The sequence below is a fragment of the Pseudorasbora parva genome, chromosome 4, assembly GCF_024679245.1.
Source record: "Pseudorasbora parva isolate DD20220531a chromosome 4, ASM2467924v1, whole genome shotgun sequence".
Taxonomy (NCBI): Eukaryota; Metazoa; Chordata; class Actinopteri; order Cypriniformes; family Gobionidae; genus Pseudorasbora; species Pseudorasbora parva.
The window spans coordinates 1,896,105-1,911,204 of NC_090175.1; the positions used below are offsets into that span (position 1 = coordinate 1,896,105).

The following is a 15,100-nucleotide window of genomic DNA, read 5'->3' on the forward strand; positions in this document are numbered from 1 at the left end:
TATATTAAAAATGTCCTGGCTGATCCAAGCTTTATAATGGCAGTGACTGTTGGGTCAAGTCCATAAAAGTGCATCTGTCCATCATATTCACGGGAAGCTAGATCATTTGCATAATAAAGTTTTAAATATGGATATTTTTTTTACACAAATGCATCAATTCGGCCTTCAAAAGGCCTTAATTAACTCCCCCGGAGCCGTGCGGTGCAGTTTTATGATAGATGCACTTTTATGGACTTCAAAACAGTCACTTCAGTCAGTCCCATTATAAAGGTTGAGGAGCCAGGACATTTTTAATATTACTCAGATTGTGTTTGAAAGAAGAATGTCATATACAGATAGGATGACCAGAGGGAGAGGAAATCATGTGGTCATTTTTAGGTGAACTATCCCTTTAATTTAAAATGCACCCCCTCACAGTTCTCTTGAAGGGCAAAATTAACCCAAAACCACAATGTGTCCCGGGCGGTAAATATGTGTTTTTCTGCTGTAAAGTTGGGCATTTTTACATGAGGATGATATTCTGCTCCTTCTGGAGCTTGTCCCTAGTGGCCTGTCGATGAAGTGCAGGGTAAATGACTTATTGTCTTCAACAGAAACTGAAGGAGGTTACGTTTGGTCTGCACGCGTTTGAGGTAGGCAATAAAACACGACGGAAGTAAAGTAAGTTTCTAAATAACAGCGATAATCTTATTTTAACTCATCAGAACATTTCGTGCTAAGCAGTGACAGGGAAGCATAAGAGAGATGATGAGTTTGAGGGAGGCAAGACGACGATGAATAATCTACAAATAGGCTAAAGCCTGTGGTAAACAAAAACCCCAGGTCCCGCTTTTTCAAAATGTTTAATCATGATAAAATTGATCCGGATTTAGTAATCCATTTTTTGCGATCCGTGATCATGTCTTACTTTTACTTCCTTCCTTCCCAATTCCCATCTTACTTTTGGAGCCAGTTTTTTTTAAAGCAACATCGGTTTTGATCAATCTAAACCGGATAGGAACTTTTCAGGATCACCAAATATGGATAACCAGTGCTCAAACAGGATAGGAAATAATCACAATGTAGAACTATAGATATGTACAGAGCAACAAGTAGAATAGCCATTGTGAGGTCAATATAAGTTTATCTTTATTTGAAATAAAACACGCATTTAAAAAAAACTACAAACAGGAAAACCCCACCCCATCCTCTTCCAGCAGTCCGCTCATCTGAGACCTACTACACCAACACTGGACACTGAGGAGATTTATAACGAGTGTCGAGTATAGATGTGCTGTAATCATTGCATGCATCACTAATAAATATTCTAAAAACAAAAATATTTTCGATTGTGATGAATATATCAATTAGTGACAGTATTATAAAATGTATTGTTTTTGGCCAAACTTTCTACTTTGCTGTAGGCCTATACTGAAAGGCTGAATAAAGCCTACCTAATCACTGACGGATGAACAAATCAAAATAAAACCTTATGAATAAAGAATGCTTAATGTGGCCTACTATTCGTCTGCATATTGCTAGCAAATCAGATATGCTCCATTGACATAACAAGCCCTCATTGACAGCTACGTCCACCAATCGCAAGAGGCATGATCAACGGGCATAGTTCAAATGACTGACGAAATTGGAGAGTCCTTTAACCAATCAGACCACAAGAGGCGTGATCAACGGGCATAGTTCAAATGACTGTACGAAATTGGAGAGTCCTTTAACCAATCAGACCACAAGAGGCGTGATCAACGGGCATAGTTCAAATGACTGTACGAAATTGGAGAGTCCTTTAACCAATCAGACCACAAGAGGCGTGATCAACGGGCATAGTTCAAATGACTGTACGAAATTGGAGAGTCCTTTAACCAATCAGACCACAAGAGGCGTGATCAACGAGCATAGTTCAAATGACTGTACGAAATTGGAGAGTCCTTTAACCAATCAGACCACAAGAGGCGTGATCAACGAGCATAGTTCAAATGACTGTACAAAATTGGAGAGTCCTTTAACCAATCAGGCTACAAGAGGCATGATCAACGGGCATAGTTCAAATGACTGTACAAAATTGGAGAGTCCTTTAACCAATCAGACCACAATAGGCGTGATCAACGGGCATAGTTCAAATGACTGTACAAAATTGGAGAGTCCTTTAACCAATCAGACCACAAGAGGCGTGATCAACGGGCATAGTTCAAATGACTGTACGAAATTGGATAGTCCATCAACCAATCAGACCACAAGAGGCGTGATCAACGAGCATAGTTCAAATGACTGTACGAAATTGGATAGTCCATCAACCAATCAGACCACAATAGGCGTGATCAACGAGCATAGTTCAAATGACTGTACTAGGGATGTAACGGTATTGAGTTTTTGGTTTTGTTCAAATTAGATAAAGTGTTCAAAAACACCCAATGCACACACTAAGAACATGTCAACAAGTTTTATATTTGAAAATCAACACACAACAAATAAATCAAGCTGCTCTATGCACTTTTTAAAAGCAACATTGTATTCTGTGGGATTTCCTTCCTTATATTGGCCGGCATCAATAGCACCACATGCATAAATAATAATTTGGTGTAAATATAATCTCTAACATTATCTCTATAAATATGTTCAAGCAATATTCTCATCAGTGTCCTATCAGCTATGGCACATTTAAATCTAGCATATTTTGAGTCCAAACAGCATCCCAGGAAAATAAATCATATCCATATTTTAATATGATTTGACAGTTTATTTTATTAAATATCAAAAATCAAAAAGGTGTGCATTAAACCCGACACCTATGAACACTACAGTTTTATATAAACGTGCATAACCAATGTATGTAACTTTAGAGACGTCCCTAAATTATCTCGAACGTCAAGCCACCTTTATGCCAGTCATATCAGATGCGCTGGTTCTGCGGTGTTTGTTTGAAACTATTTTCGCTGCTGAAATAGAACAAAAACATTCAACCGTATGCTGGATGAATCTCCTGCGGACGTCGCACGTTCATCTCGGCTTTGAGTGCAGATTACAGCGAGAGCGCTCTGAACAAAACTCAGCTAATCTGAAGGCATCTGATTATTAGACATTGCATTCATAAACTCAATAGAAACGTCTGATAGGTTATAATGCGCAACGCGATTATAATGGATAGCTTTAGAGCTGCGTTACACGCCACAGCCGAAATACACCAAACAAACGGGGGTTATTATGTCAAGCCCTGATTATTATTCCTTAAATGTCACCCTAGCCGTGTCTGAACGACTGTTCGTCTTTGGCTCAAGCTTCACGTTATTAGTTCCCAGACGTACGTTTGGTATTGAGGTCAAAGTCCATTTGCCTTGCGTTCGCAAATCTTCGCAGATTTGAAGTGTTTCCCCTATTACAGCGACTTTCCTCTGGCATGTTCTGCTGCAGACAGGGTGACCAGAGCCTCTTTGATTCATTTGCCCCTTTAGGACTTTTGTAAAAGACAAAATATGGCCACACCTCAGATTTTTTACTCTTAGAAGGCTGGAAAATCTCCCGGTGCTGTCACTGCCTTCTGTCATTTCTTCTCATTCAGAAAACAGCGTTGCGTCACGTGCTGCGCGCGTCTGCACCAGACTGGTCAGGATTTACCGCGAGTTTTCAAAATCGTGATAATCACTGACGGTTTAATGATAATTACATTTTAAACGATATTACTAACCATCAGGACATTTTATCGTGGTTTATCGTGAAATCAGTAATCATTACATCCCTACTCTGTACGAAATTGGATAATCCTTCAACCAATCAGACTACAAGAGGCGTGATCAACGGGCATAGTTCAAATGACTGTACGAAATTGGAGAGTCCTTTAACCAATCAGAGCACAAGAGGCGTGATCAACGGGCATAGTTCAAATGACTGTACGAAATTGGAGAGTCCTTTAACCAATCAGACCACAAGAGGCGTGATCAACGGGCATAGTTCAAATGACTGTACGAAATTGGAGAGTCCTTTAACCAATCAGACCACAAGAGGCGTGATCAACGAGCATAGTTCAAATGACTGTACGAAATTGTATAGTCCTTCAACCAATCAGACCAACGATCCATCGTTTCTCTATCCGTCATCGTGTTAACCCTGCCAATGGCGCCAGGTGGATAAGCCGGTTTATGATTGGTCCCCTCAAATTTGTAGGATAACAGTATGTGCAGGTTTCCAGCTCGAGCTGAAGGGAAATCAAATCGCTGTCGATCGGGCTGGGTTTACCCAGTCTAATACAGTAGTGGAAAACAGCAACATTTACACATGATTTGACAGCTTATTTGAGTAAATACAAGACATGTAAAAGGTGTGCATCAAACATGTATACCAACGTCATAACTTTGGAGATTTCATTAGACTCTGTTTGACAGGAAGGTGTTGGCCAACTTCCTTCTGGTTCTGAAATCCTTCCAAACACAGCAACATCAAGTAAAATGCTTTTCTTATTGAGTATTTTTGTCTTGTTTGCAGTCTAATTACCTACAAATTCATAAATCAAGATGCATTTACTATAAAATAAAATTACATATTTTTTCTTGTTTTCTGGAAATCAAATCAAAATGAAGTGAGGTTTGGCAAAATACTGATTAAAATCTTGTTTCTGTCCCAAACAGGAATAAGATTATTTAGAAATAGAAATAGAGACAGTCCCTAAATTTGCGAATATCCAACGTCAAAACCGTCAAAAAATGCCAGTCAAAAAAACGTCAAAGTATAGTCGAGTTATGTTTACCAATGGCTTTACACATAAATCTTGAGGGAGCCAGTGCTGAACGTGGCTGGGAAACTGGGGGAATAGGCTACTTTGATTTCTTTTAGAGTATATGCGCTCTTAATTTTAGTTGTTGTCATAAAAGGACTGGTTTCTTGACATGTTATAATTGTGTATTCTTGAAAAAGATTGAATTAGTCATTATTATTATCATTGTGTAATGTAGAAGAATGCAAATCTGCAAGAAACTTCTCTCCGGTTTGAATATTATATTATGCCATAAAACATGTCGAGAATATTCATGTAAACTCGTGTAAAAATTCATGTAAACTATGTTGAAGATTAGGGATGTCCCGATCCGATCACGTGATTTCAGACTCGATCGGAATCGGATATATATGTATATTCTGGGGTGAGGTGAGCAGGGGTGCCGTTTGAAAGGTGCGCACTTGCACCGCGTTTCATCTCACATCTGATGACGCATCAAAAATATGGGTTGTAACTTGAAAATAATGCTTTATGTATTTTTCTGTAGATGGATACACGTGCTGGCTCCTCGGTGATACATTACAACAGCGATAATAAAAGAAAAACGTGGGCAAAACGGTCTATCTGTGTAAACTTTGTTCAATTCATGCGAGTGCTGCTGTAATCACTCACTGCTCTTGATTGAATAGCTTTTGTAAGGATTAGTCTTTAATTTAAACAGTTCAATATGCAGCTAATTTACATTTGATTAGCCTACTTTATTCAAATTATCTACCTAAAAACTAACGTTAAACCTATAAAAACCTGAAAAGCATTGTTAATTACACTTTAGTCAAATTACACTTCAAATATTTTTTCCCCCAAAGTTGAGTTATTTTTCCCCAAATGTCATTGTAGGCAGTTATCATCACGATGATTTCATTTCAAGTGTTCGTTTTTTAAGTAAGTTTAGTTTAGTTAGTTATTTGATGCTATAAAAACGGGGGGTGTGACGTCATGATTGACAGCTGAGACTGACGGCTTCTCTGAGTGAAGTAGTCACTGAGGCACTAACAGACTTTTTTCAGGATTTTTGGTAATTTACATAACTGTTTATTTCACACCAACATAATTAATTGTTCTGCCTCTGTGAGAGTATGGGTGTGCTTTTGATATCGCCGTTGTACTTCCTGCTCTGCGCAACTCCGGTCCCAGACTTTTTTATATTTACTTTTGCACTAAAACCCAAAAGTGAAGAATTTGTTTTTATTACTTGATTGTTCAATCTACCTCACAGAAGTGCTCTGTTTGTTAGAGTTGTTGAATGTTAAAATAAGGTGAATAAAATAAAAAATAAGGAACATCCTGGTTCGTTTTTTCACTCTTTTTTATTCTTTTTTTATGTAGGCCTATTATAGAAGTATCGGATTGGGACTCGGTATCGGCAGATACTCAAAATCAAATAACTCTGACTTGGACTCGAAGGCACAAAAACCTGATCGGGACATCCCTATTGAAGATAGTTAGATAAATATGTTCATAAATATGCCTATTAATGTCTCTACACATTTACCTCTCCCAGTACTTGTTGCAGTGTCGTGATGTGAAATGTGTATAGTGTGGGGCACTTCTTGCACGCAGCAGGCTTTCAAGAAAACGCATTTTGTGTGAGTTTCTGAGAAATCACTGACAGAGTTTGGATGAGAAGCCTCTGAGAGACGAGACCTGATCTGATCTGATCGCAGCTTCATCTTTTAAATAACATTTGAGTGCTCAGATCCATGTGTCTAGAGTGAAATACTGAAGGTCTTTTTCTCTCTGTCCTGCAGAAGTGAATCAGCGAAGGAATATGGCGTCTGTTAAAGAACTGCTCGTGAAGTCACTCAAGGATCTAAGACCAGATGATCTGAAGAGCTTTCAGTGGCACTTGAAGAATAATGAACACATTCCAGCTTCTGAAATGAAGAACGCAGATGTCTTACACACAGTGTACACGATGATGACACGTTTAGGACCAGAAGCAGCTGTGAAGATCACGGTGGACATGCTGAGGAAGATAAACCGGTATGATCTGGCTGAAGAGTTAGAGAACGAACACAAGAGAGGTAATGTTCAGAAATTAAGTTGAAATGTTTTCTTTCATTGTCTGGAGTGACTGTTTAGTACAGTGATGGATTCAATGTGAAGAATGGAGTAATTGTGAAACACAAACATTACTCTTTGCTCAGCTGATGTGTGTGTGTGTGTGTGATCTGATGTTCATTTGGTTTATCTCACAGCTCAGACTGAGGGCAGTATGAAGGCTTCTTCCACTTTTGGAGCTGATTCAAAACAGATAGAGGGTAAGTAATGATCACTGTCTCTCCAGAGCAATACATTTATACCCAATAATCTCACTCAAATCATGGACCGAATCTTATGTAGGTACAAGAGAAAATAGGGCTCGGGCTGGGCCACTCAAGGACGTTCACAAAGTTGTTCCGTGTAGGGCTGCAACAAACGATTAGTTTGAAAATCGACTAATCTACCGATTATTTAGAACGATTAATCGACTAACCATCAATTATTGCCATCGCCATTGATGACTAATCAGTACGTTTTGGACGATTATTCAACGAAATGGTTGTTTTAATGAACTTTGAACCAACTAAACAGTTGATTCTCTTTAAGTTCTCAGATTTCTGTCCAACTCAAATCACACACACACGTTTTCTACGCATAGTTTAAATATTCTGTTCTCTTCCAGTTGAAAAATATAAAATAAAAAATCAGCTGCAATTCCTCTGACGAAAAAAGTGATCAATGATAGGTGCTGCTTAAACGGGACATTTACTTCAGGACACGGAGAATGGTAAAATGTTAACCTGCAAACACTAATTACAAGTAGTGTTGTCACGATACCAAACTTATGACTTCGATACGATACCAGACTAAAATATCGATATATCGATACTAAATCGATACCACAGTAAAAAAAAAAAAAAAAGATAAGATGCTTAATGTGACAACAGAACTTGTTATTATTCATTGTTATTTTTTACTAAAAATTCATGTGTCCAGCATGTTCCTTAGGGTTGGGCATCGTTTTGATTTGAACAATTATTGATCAATTGATCAATTACTATTAAAATTATCTCACAAATTTTTGCTATCTCAATGTATTTTTTACAATGGGGTAATTGTGTTGCAATAGCTTACACACAACACAAGAAAGCTTGATTTCGAATGGTAAATTGAATTTAAAAAGACGAGTAAACAGTAATAAAATAAGAACAAATAAACAGATTACAAACAATAGCACAAATAAATGCAATAGAATAGAAGATACAAATTAAATAGACTGCTTTATTTTTTCAGGTAGGTCTAACATTCAGATAAGAAACTGAATTTAAAAAATGCACAGTAATTACATTTAAAACAACATTGGATAATGTTCTTTGTAAAAATGCAATAGCGTACAGATGAAACTATTAAAGTTACACAAGTTGATCAGTCAAGAGCAGTTGATCGTTTGTCTTTTTGTAGTCTGAATAAGAAATGACTGCGGTCCCTTTAAGACTAACAGACGCATGGATCCTAAACACTGCTCCTGTTACTCGCTCTTCCTGAACTGTTTGCGACTGTGTTAACGTTAATACTCTTCCAGATGTGCACTGATAGTTCTTTGAGTGTATTCGACCAATAATAAGCAAAAATGCCAGTCAAAAAAACCGTCAAAGTTTAGTCAAGTTATGTTTACCAATGGCTTTACACATAAATCTTGAGGGAGCCAGTGCTGAACGTGGCTGGGAAACTGGGGGAATAGGCTACTTTGATTTCTTTTAGAGTATATGCGCTCTTAATTTTAGTTGTTGTCATAAAAGGACTGGTTTCTTGACATGTTATAATTGTATATTCTTGAAAAAGATTGAATTAGTCATTATTATTATCATTGTGTAATGTAGAAGAATGCAAATCTGCAAGAAACTTCTCTCCGGTTTGAATATTATATTATGCCATAAAACATGTTGAGAATATTCACGTAAATTTGTGTAAATATTCATGTTGAAGATAGTTAGATAAATATGTTCATAAATATGCCTATTAATGTCTCTACACATTTACCTCTCCCAGTACTTGTTGCAGTGTCGTGATGTGAAATGTGTATAGTGTGGGGCACTTCTTGCACGCAGCAGGCTTTCAAGAAAACGCATTTTGTGTGAGTTTCTGAGAAATCACTGACAGAGTTTGGATGAGAAGCCTCTGAGAGACGAGACCGGATCTGATCTGATCTGATCTGAATCTTTTAAATAACATTTGAGTGCTCAGATCCATGTGTCTAGAGTGAAATACTGAAGGTCTTTTTCTCTCTGTCCTGCAGAAGTGAATCAGCGAAGGAATATGGCGTCTGTTAAAGAACTGCTCGTGAAGTCACTGAAGGATCTAAGACCAGATGATCTGAAGGAGTTTCAGTGGCGCTTGAAGAATCATGAACACATTCCAGCTTCTGAAATGGAGAAGGCAGATGTCTTTGATACAGTTTACAAGATGGTGGCGTGTATTGGACCAGAAGAAGCTGTGAAGATCACGGTGGTCATCCTGAGGGAGATGGACCGGTATGATCTGGCTGAAGAGTTAGAGAACGAACACAAGAGAGGTAATGTTCAGAAATTAAGTTTAAATGTTTTCTTTCATTGTCTGGAGTGACTGTTTAGTACAGTGATGGATTCAATGTGAAGAATGGAGTAATTGTGAAACACAAACATTACTCTTTGCTCAGCTGATGTGTGTGTGTGTGTGATCTGATGTTCATCTGGTTTATCTCACAGCTCAGACTGAGGGCAGTATGAAGGCTTCTTCCACTTTTGGAGCTGCTTTAAAACCGATAGTGGGTAAGTAATGATCACTGTCTCTCCAGAGCAATACATTTATACCCAATAATCTCACTCAAATCATGGACCGAATCTTATGTAGGAACAAGAGAAAATAGGGCTCGGGCTGGGCCACTCAAGGACGTTCACAAAGTTGTTCCGTGTAGGGCTGCAACAAACGATTAGTTTGATAATCGACTAATCTACCGATTATTTAGAACGATTAATCGACTAACCATCAATTATTGCCATCGCCATTGATGACTAATCAGTACGTTTTGGACGATTATTCAACGAAATGGTTGTTTTAATGAACTTTGAACCAACTAAACAGTTGATTCTCTTTAAGTTCTCAGATTTCTGTCCAACTCAAATCACACACACACGTTTTCTACGCATAGTTTAAATATTCTGTTCTCTTCCAGTTGAAAAATATAAAATAAAAAATCAGCTGCAATTCCTCTGACGAAAAAAGTGATCAATGATAGGTGCTGCTTAAACGGGACATTTACTTCAGGACACGGAGAATGGTAAAATGTTAACCTGCAAACACTAATTACAAGTAGTGTTGTCACGATACCAAACTTATGACTTCGATACGATACCAGACTAAAATATCGATATATCGATACTAAATCGATACCACAGTAAAAAAAAAAAAAAAGATAAGATGCTTAAAATGACAACAGAACTTGTTATTATTCATTGTTATTTTTTACTAAAAATTCATGTGTCCAGCATGTTCCTTAGGGTTGGGCATCGTTTTGATTTGAACAATTATTGATCAATTATTATTAAAATTATCTCACAAATTTTTGCTATTTCAATGTATTTTTTACAATGGGGTAATTGTGTTGCAATAGCTTACACACGGCACAAGAAAGCTTGATTTCGAATGGTAAATTGAATTTAAAAAGACGAGTAAACAGTAATAAAATAAGAACAAATAAACAGATTACAAACAATAGCACAAATAAATGCAATAGAATAGAAGATCCAAATTAAATAGACTGCTTTATTTTTTCAGGTAGGTCTAACATTCAGATAAGAAACTGAATTAAAAAGTGCATAGTAATTACATTTAAAACAACATTGGATAATGTTCTTTGTAAAAAATTCAATAGCGTACAGATGAAACTATTAAAGTTACACAAGTTGATCAGTCAAGAGCAGTTGATCGTTTGTCTTTTTGTAGTCTGAATAACAAATGACTGCGGTCCCTTTAAGACTAACAGACGCATGGATCCTAAACACTGCTCCTGTTACTCGCTCTTCCTGAACTGTTTGCGACTGTGTTAACGTTAATACTCTTCCAGATGTGCACTGATAGTTCTTTGAGTGTATTTGACCAATAATAAGCAAAAATGCCAGTCAAAAAAACCGTCAAAGTTTAGTCGAGTTATGTTTACCAATGGCTTTACACATAAATCTTGAGGGAGCCAGTGCTGAACGTGGCTGGGAAACTGGGGGAATAGGCTACTTTGATTTCTTTTAGAGTATATGCGCTCTTAATTTTAGTTGTTGTCATAAAAGGACTGGTTTCTTGACATGTTATAATTGTATATTCTTGAAAAAGATTGAATTAGTCATTATTATTATCATTGTGTAATGTAGAAGAATGCAAATCTGCAAGAAACTTCTCTCCGGTTTGAATATTATATTATGCCATAAAACATGTCGAGAATATTCACGTAAATTTGTGTAAATATTCATGTTGAAGACACTTAGATAAATATGTTCATAAATATGCCTATTAATGTCTCTACACATTTACCTCTCCCAGTACTTGTTGCAGTGTCGTGATGTGAAATGTGTATAGTGTGGGGCACTTCTTGCACGCAGCAGGCTTTCAAGAAAACGCATTTTGTGTGAGTTTCTGAGAAATCACTGACAGAGTTTGGATGAGAAGCCTCTGAGAGACGAGACCTGATCTGATCTGATCGCAGCTTCATCTTTTAAATAACATTTGAGTGCTCAGATCCATGTGTCTAGAGTGAAATACTGAAGGTCTTTTTCTCTCTGTCCTGCAGAAGTGATTCAGCGAAGGAATATGGCGTCTGTTAAAGAACTGCTCGTGAAGTCACTGAAGGATCTAAGACCAGATGATCTGAAGGAGTTTCAGTGGCAGTTGAAGAATAATGAACACATTCCAGCTTCTGAAATGATAAACGCAGATGTCTTTGATACAGTGGACAAGATGGTGGCGTGTATTGGACCAGAAGAAGCTGTGAAGATCACGGTGGTCATCCTGAGGGAGATGGACCGGTATGATCTGGCTGAAGAGTTAGAGAACGAACACAAGAGAGGTAATGTTCAGAAATTAAGTTTAAATGTTTTCTTTCATTGTCTGGAGTGACTGTTTAGTACAGTGATGGATTCAATGTGAAGAATGGAGTAATTGTGAAACACAAACATTACTCTTTGCTCAGCTGATGTGTGTGTGTGTGTGTGATCTGATGTTCATTTGGTTTATCTCACAGCTCAGACTGAGGGCAGTATGAAGGCTTCTTCCACTTTTGGAGCTGCTTTAAAACCGATAGTGGGTAAGTAATGATCACTGTCTCTCCAGAGCAATACATTTATACCCAATAATCTCACTCAAATCATGGACCGAATCTTATGTAGGAACAAGAGAAAATAGGGCTCGGGCTGGGCCACTCAAGGACGTTCACAAAGTTGTTCCGTGTAGGGCTGCAACAAACGATTAGTTTGAAAATCGACTAATCTACCGATTATTTAGAACGATTAATCGACTAACCATCAATTATTGCCATCGCCATTGATGACTAATCAGTACGTTTTGGACGATTATTCAACGAAATGGTTGTTTTAATGAACTTTGAACCAACTAAACAGTTGATTCTCTTTAAGTTCTCAGATTTCTGTCCAACTCAAATCACACACACACGTTTTCTACGCATAGTTTAAATATTCTGTTCTCTTCCAGTTGAAAAATATAAAATAAAAAATCAGCTGCAATTCCTCTGACGAAAAAAGTGATCAATGATAGGTGCTGCTTAAACGGGACATTTACTTCAGGACACGGAGAATGGTAAAATGTTAACCTGCAAACACTAATTACAAGTAGTGTTGTCACGATACCAAACTTATGACTTCGATACGATACCAGACTAAAATATCGATATATCGATACTAAATCGATACCACAGTAAAAAAAAAAAAAAAAGATAAGATGCTTAATGTGACAACAGAACTTGTTATTATTCATTGTTATTTTTTACTAAAAATTCATGTGTCCAGCATGTTCCTTAGGGTTGGGCATCGTTTTGATTTGAACAATTATTGATCAATTGATCAATTACTATTAAAATTATCTCACAAATTTTTGCTATCTCAATGTATTTTTTACAATGGGGTAATTGTGTTGCAATAGCTTACACACAGCACAAGAAAGCTTGATTTCGAATGGTAAATTGAATTTAAAAAGACGAGTAAACAGTAATAAAATAAGAACAAATAAACAGATTACAAACAATAGCACAAATAAATGCAATAGAATAGAAGATACAAATTAAATAGACTGCTTTATTTTTTCAGGTAGGTCTAACATTCAGATAAGAAACTGAATTTAAAAAATGCACAGTAATTACATTTAAAACAACATTGGATAATGTTCTTTGTAAAAATGCAATAGCGTACAGATGAAACTATTAAAGTTACACAAGTTGATCAGTCAAGAGCAGTTGATCGTTTGTCTTTTTGTAGTCTGAATAAGAAATGACTGCGGTCCCTTTAAGACTAACAGACGCATGGATCCTAAACACTGCTCCTGTTACTCGCTCTTCCTGAACTGTTTGCGACTGTGTTAACGTTAATACTCTTCCAGATGTGCACTGATAGTTCTTTGAGTGTATTTGACCAATAATAAGCAAAAATGCCAGTCAAAAAAACCGTCAAAGTTTAGTCGAGTTATGTTTACCAATGGCTTTACACATAAATCTTGAGGGAGCCAGTGCTGAACGTGGCTGGGAAACTGGGGGAATAGGCTACTTTGATTTCTTTTAGAGTATATGCGCTCTTAATTTTAGTTGTTGTCATAAAAGGACTGGTTTCTTGACATGTTATAATTGTATATTCTTGAAAAAGATTGAATTAGTCATTATTATTATCATTGTGTAATGTAGAAGAATGCAAATCTGCAAGAAACTTCTCTCCGGTTTGAATATTATATTATGCCATAAAACATGTCGAGAATATTCACGTAAATTTGTGTAAATATTCATGTTGAAGACACTTAGATAAATATGTTCATAAATATGCCTATTAATGTCTCTACACATTTACCTCTCCCAGTACTTGTTGCAGTGTCGTGATGTGAAATGTGTATAGTGTGGGGCACTTCTTGCACGCAGCAGGCTTTCAAGAAAACGCATTTTGTGTGAGTTTCTGAGAAATCACTGACAGAGTTTGGATGAGAAGCCTCTGAGAGACGAGACCTGATCTGATCTGATCTGATCTGAATCTTTTAAATAACATTTGAGTGCTCAGATCCATGTGTCTAGAGTGAAATACTGAAGGTCTTTTTCTCTCTGTCCTGCAGAAGTGATTCAGCGAAGGAATATGGCGTCTGTTAAAGAACTGCTCGTGAAGTCACTGAAGGATCTAAGACCAGATGATCTGAAGGAGTTTCAGTGGCAGTTGAAGAATAATGAACACATTCCAGCTTCTGAAATGATAAACGCAGATGTCTTTGATACAGTGGACAAGATGGTGGCGTGTATTGGACCAGAAGAAGCTGTGAAGATCACGGTGGTCATCCTGAGGGAGATGGACCGGTATGATCTGGCTGAAGAGTTAGAGAACGAACACAAGAGAGGTAATGTTCAGAAATTAAGTTTAAATGTTTTCTTTCATTGTCTGGAGTGACTGTTTAGTACAGTGATGGATTCAATGTGAAGAATGGAGTAATTGTGAAACACAAACATTACTCTTTGCTCAGCTGATGTGTGTGTGTGTGTGTGATCTGATGTTCATTTGGTTTATCTCACAGCTCAGACTGAGGGCAGTATGAAGGCTTCTTCCACTTTTGGAGCTGCTTTAAAACCGATAGTGGGTAAGTAATGATCACTGTCTCTCCAGAGCAATACATTTATACCCAATAATCACACTCAAATCATGGACCGAATCTTATGTAGGTACAAGAGAAAATAGGGCTCGGGCTGGGCCACTCAAGGACGTTCACAAAGTTGTTCCGTGTAGGGCTGCAACAAACGATTAGTTTGATAATCGACTAATCTACCGATTATTTAGAACGATTAATCGACTAACCATCAATTATTGCCATCGCCATTGATGACTAATCAGTACGTTTTGGACGATTATTCAACGAAATGGTTGTTTTAATGAACTTTGAACCAACTAAACAGTTAATTCTCTTTAAGTTCTCAGATTTCTGTCCAACTCAAATCACACACACACGTTTTCTACGCATAGTTTAAATATTCTGTTCTCTTCCAGTTGAAAAATATAAAATAAAAAATCAGCTGCAATTCCTCTGACGAAAAAAGTGATCAATGATAGGTGCTGCTTAAACGGGACATTTACTTCAGGA

The 15,100-nt window shown here is 37.2% G+C and overlaps 1 protein-coding gene across 1 annotated transcript in view; it reads left to right on the plus strand.

The window, feature by feature from the left end:
- The first annotated feature begins 6,496 nt into the window (after positions 1-6,496).
- The window catches only part of LOC137072626 (NACHT, LRR and PYD domains-containing protein 1 homolog), a 30,725-nt gene continuing 22,121 nt past the window's right edge, over positions 6,497-15,100 (plus strand). The window contains exons 1-2 of the mRNA XM_067440499.1: positions 6,497-6,783; positions 6,958-7,020. Coding sequence (XP_067296600.1) covers positions 6,528-6,783; positions 6,958-7,020 — 319 coding nt within the window. The 5' untranslated portion in view covers positions 6,497-6,527. The remainder of the gene's footprint in view (positions 6,784-6,957; positions 7,021-15,100) is intronic.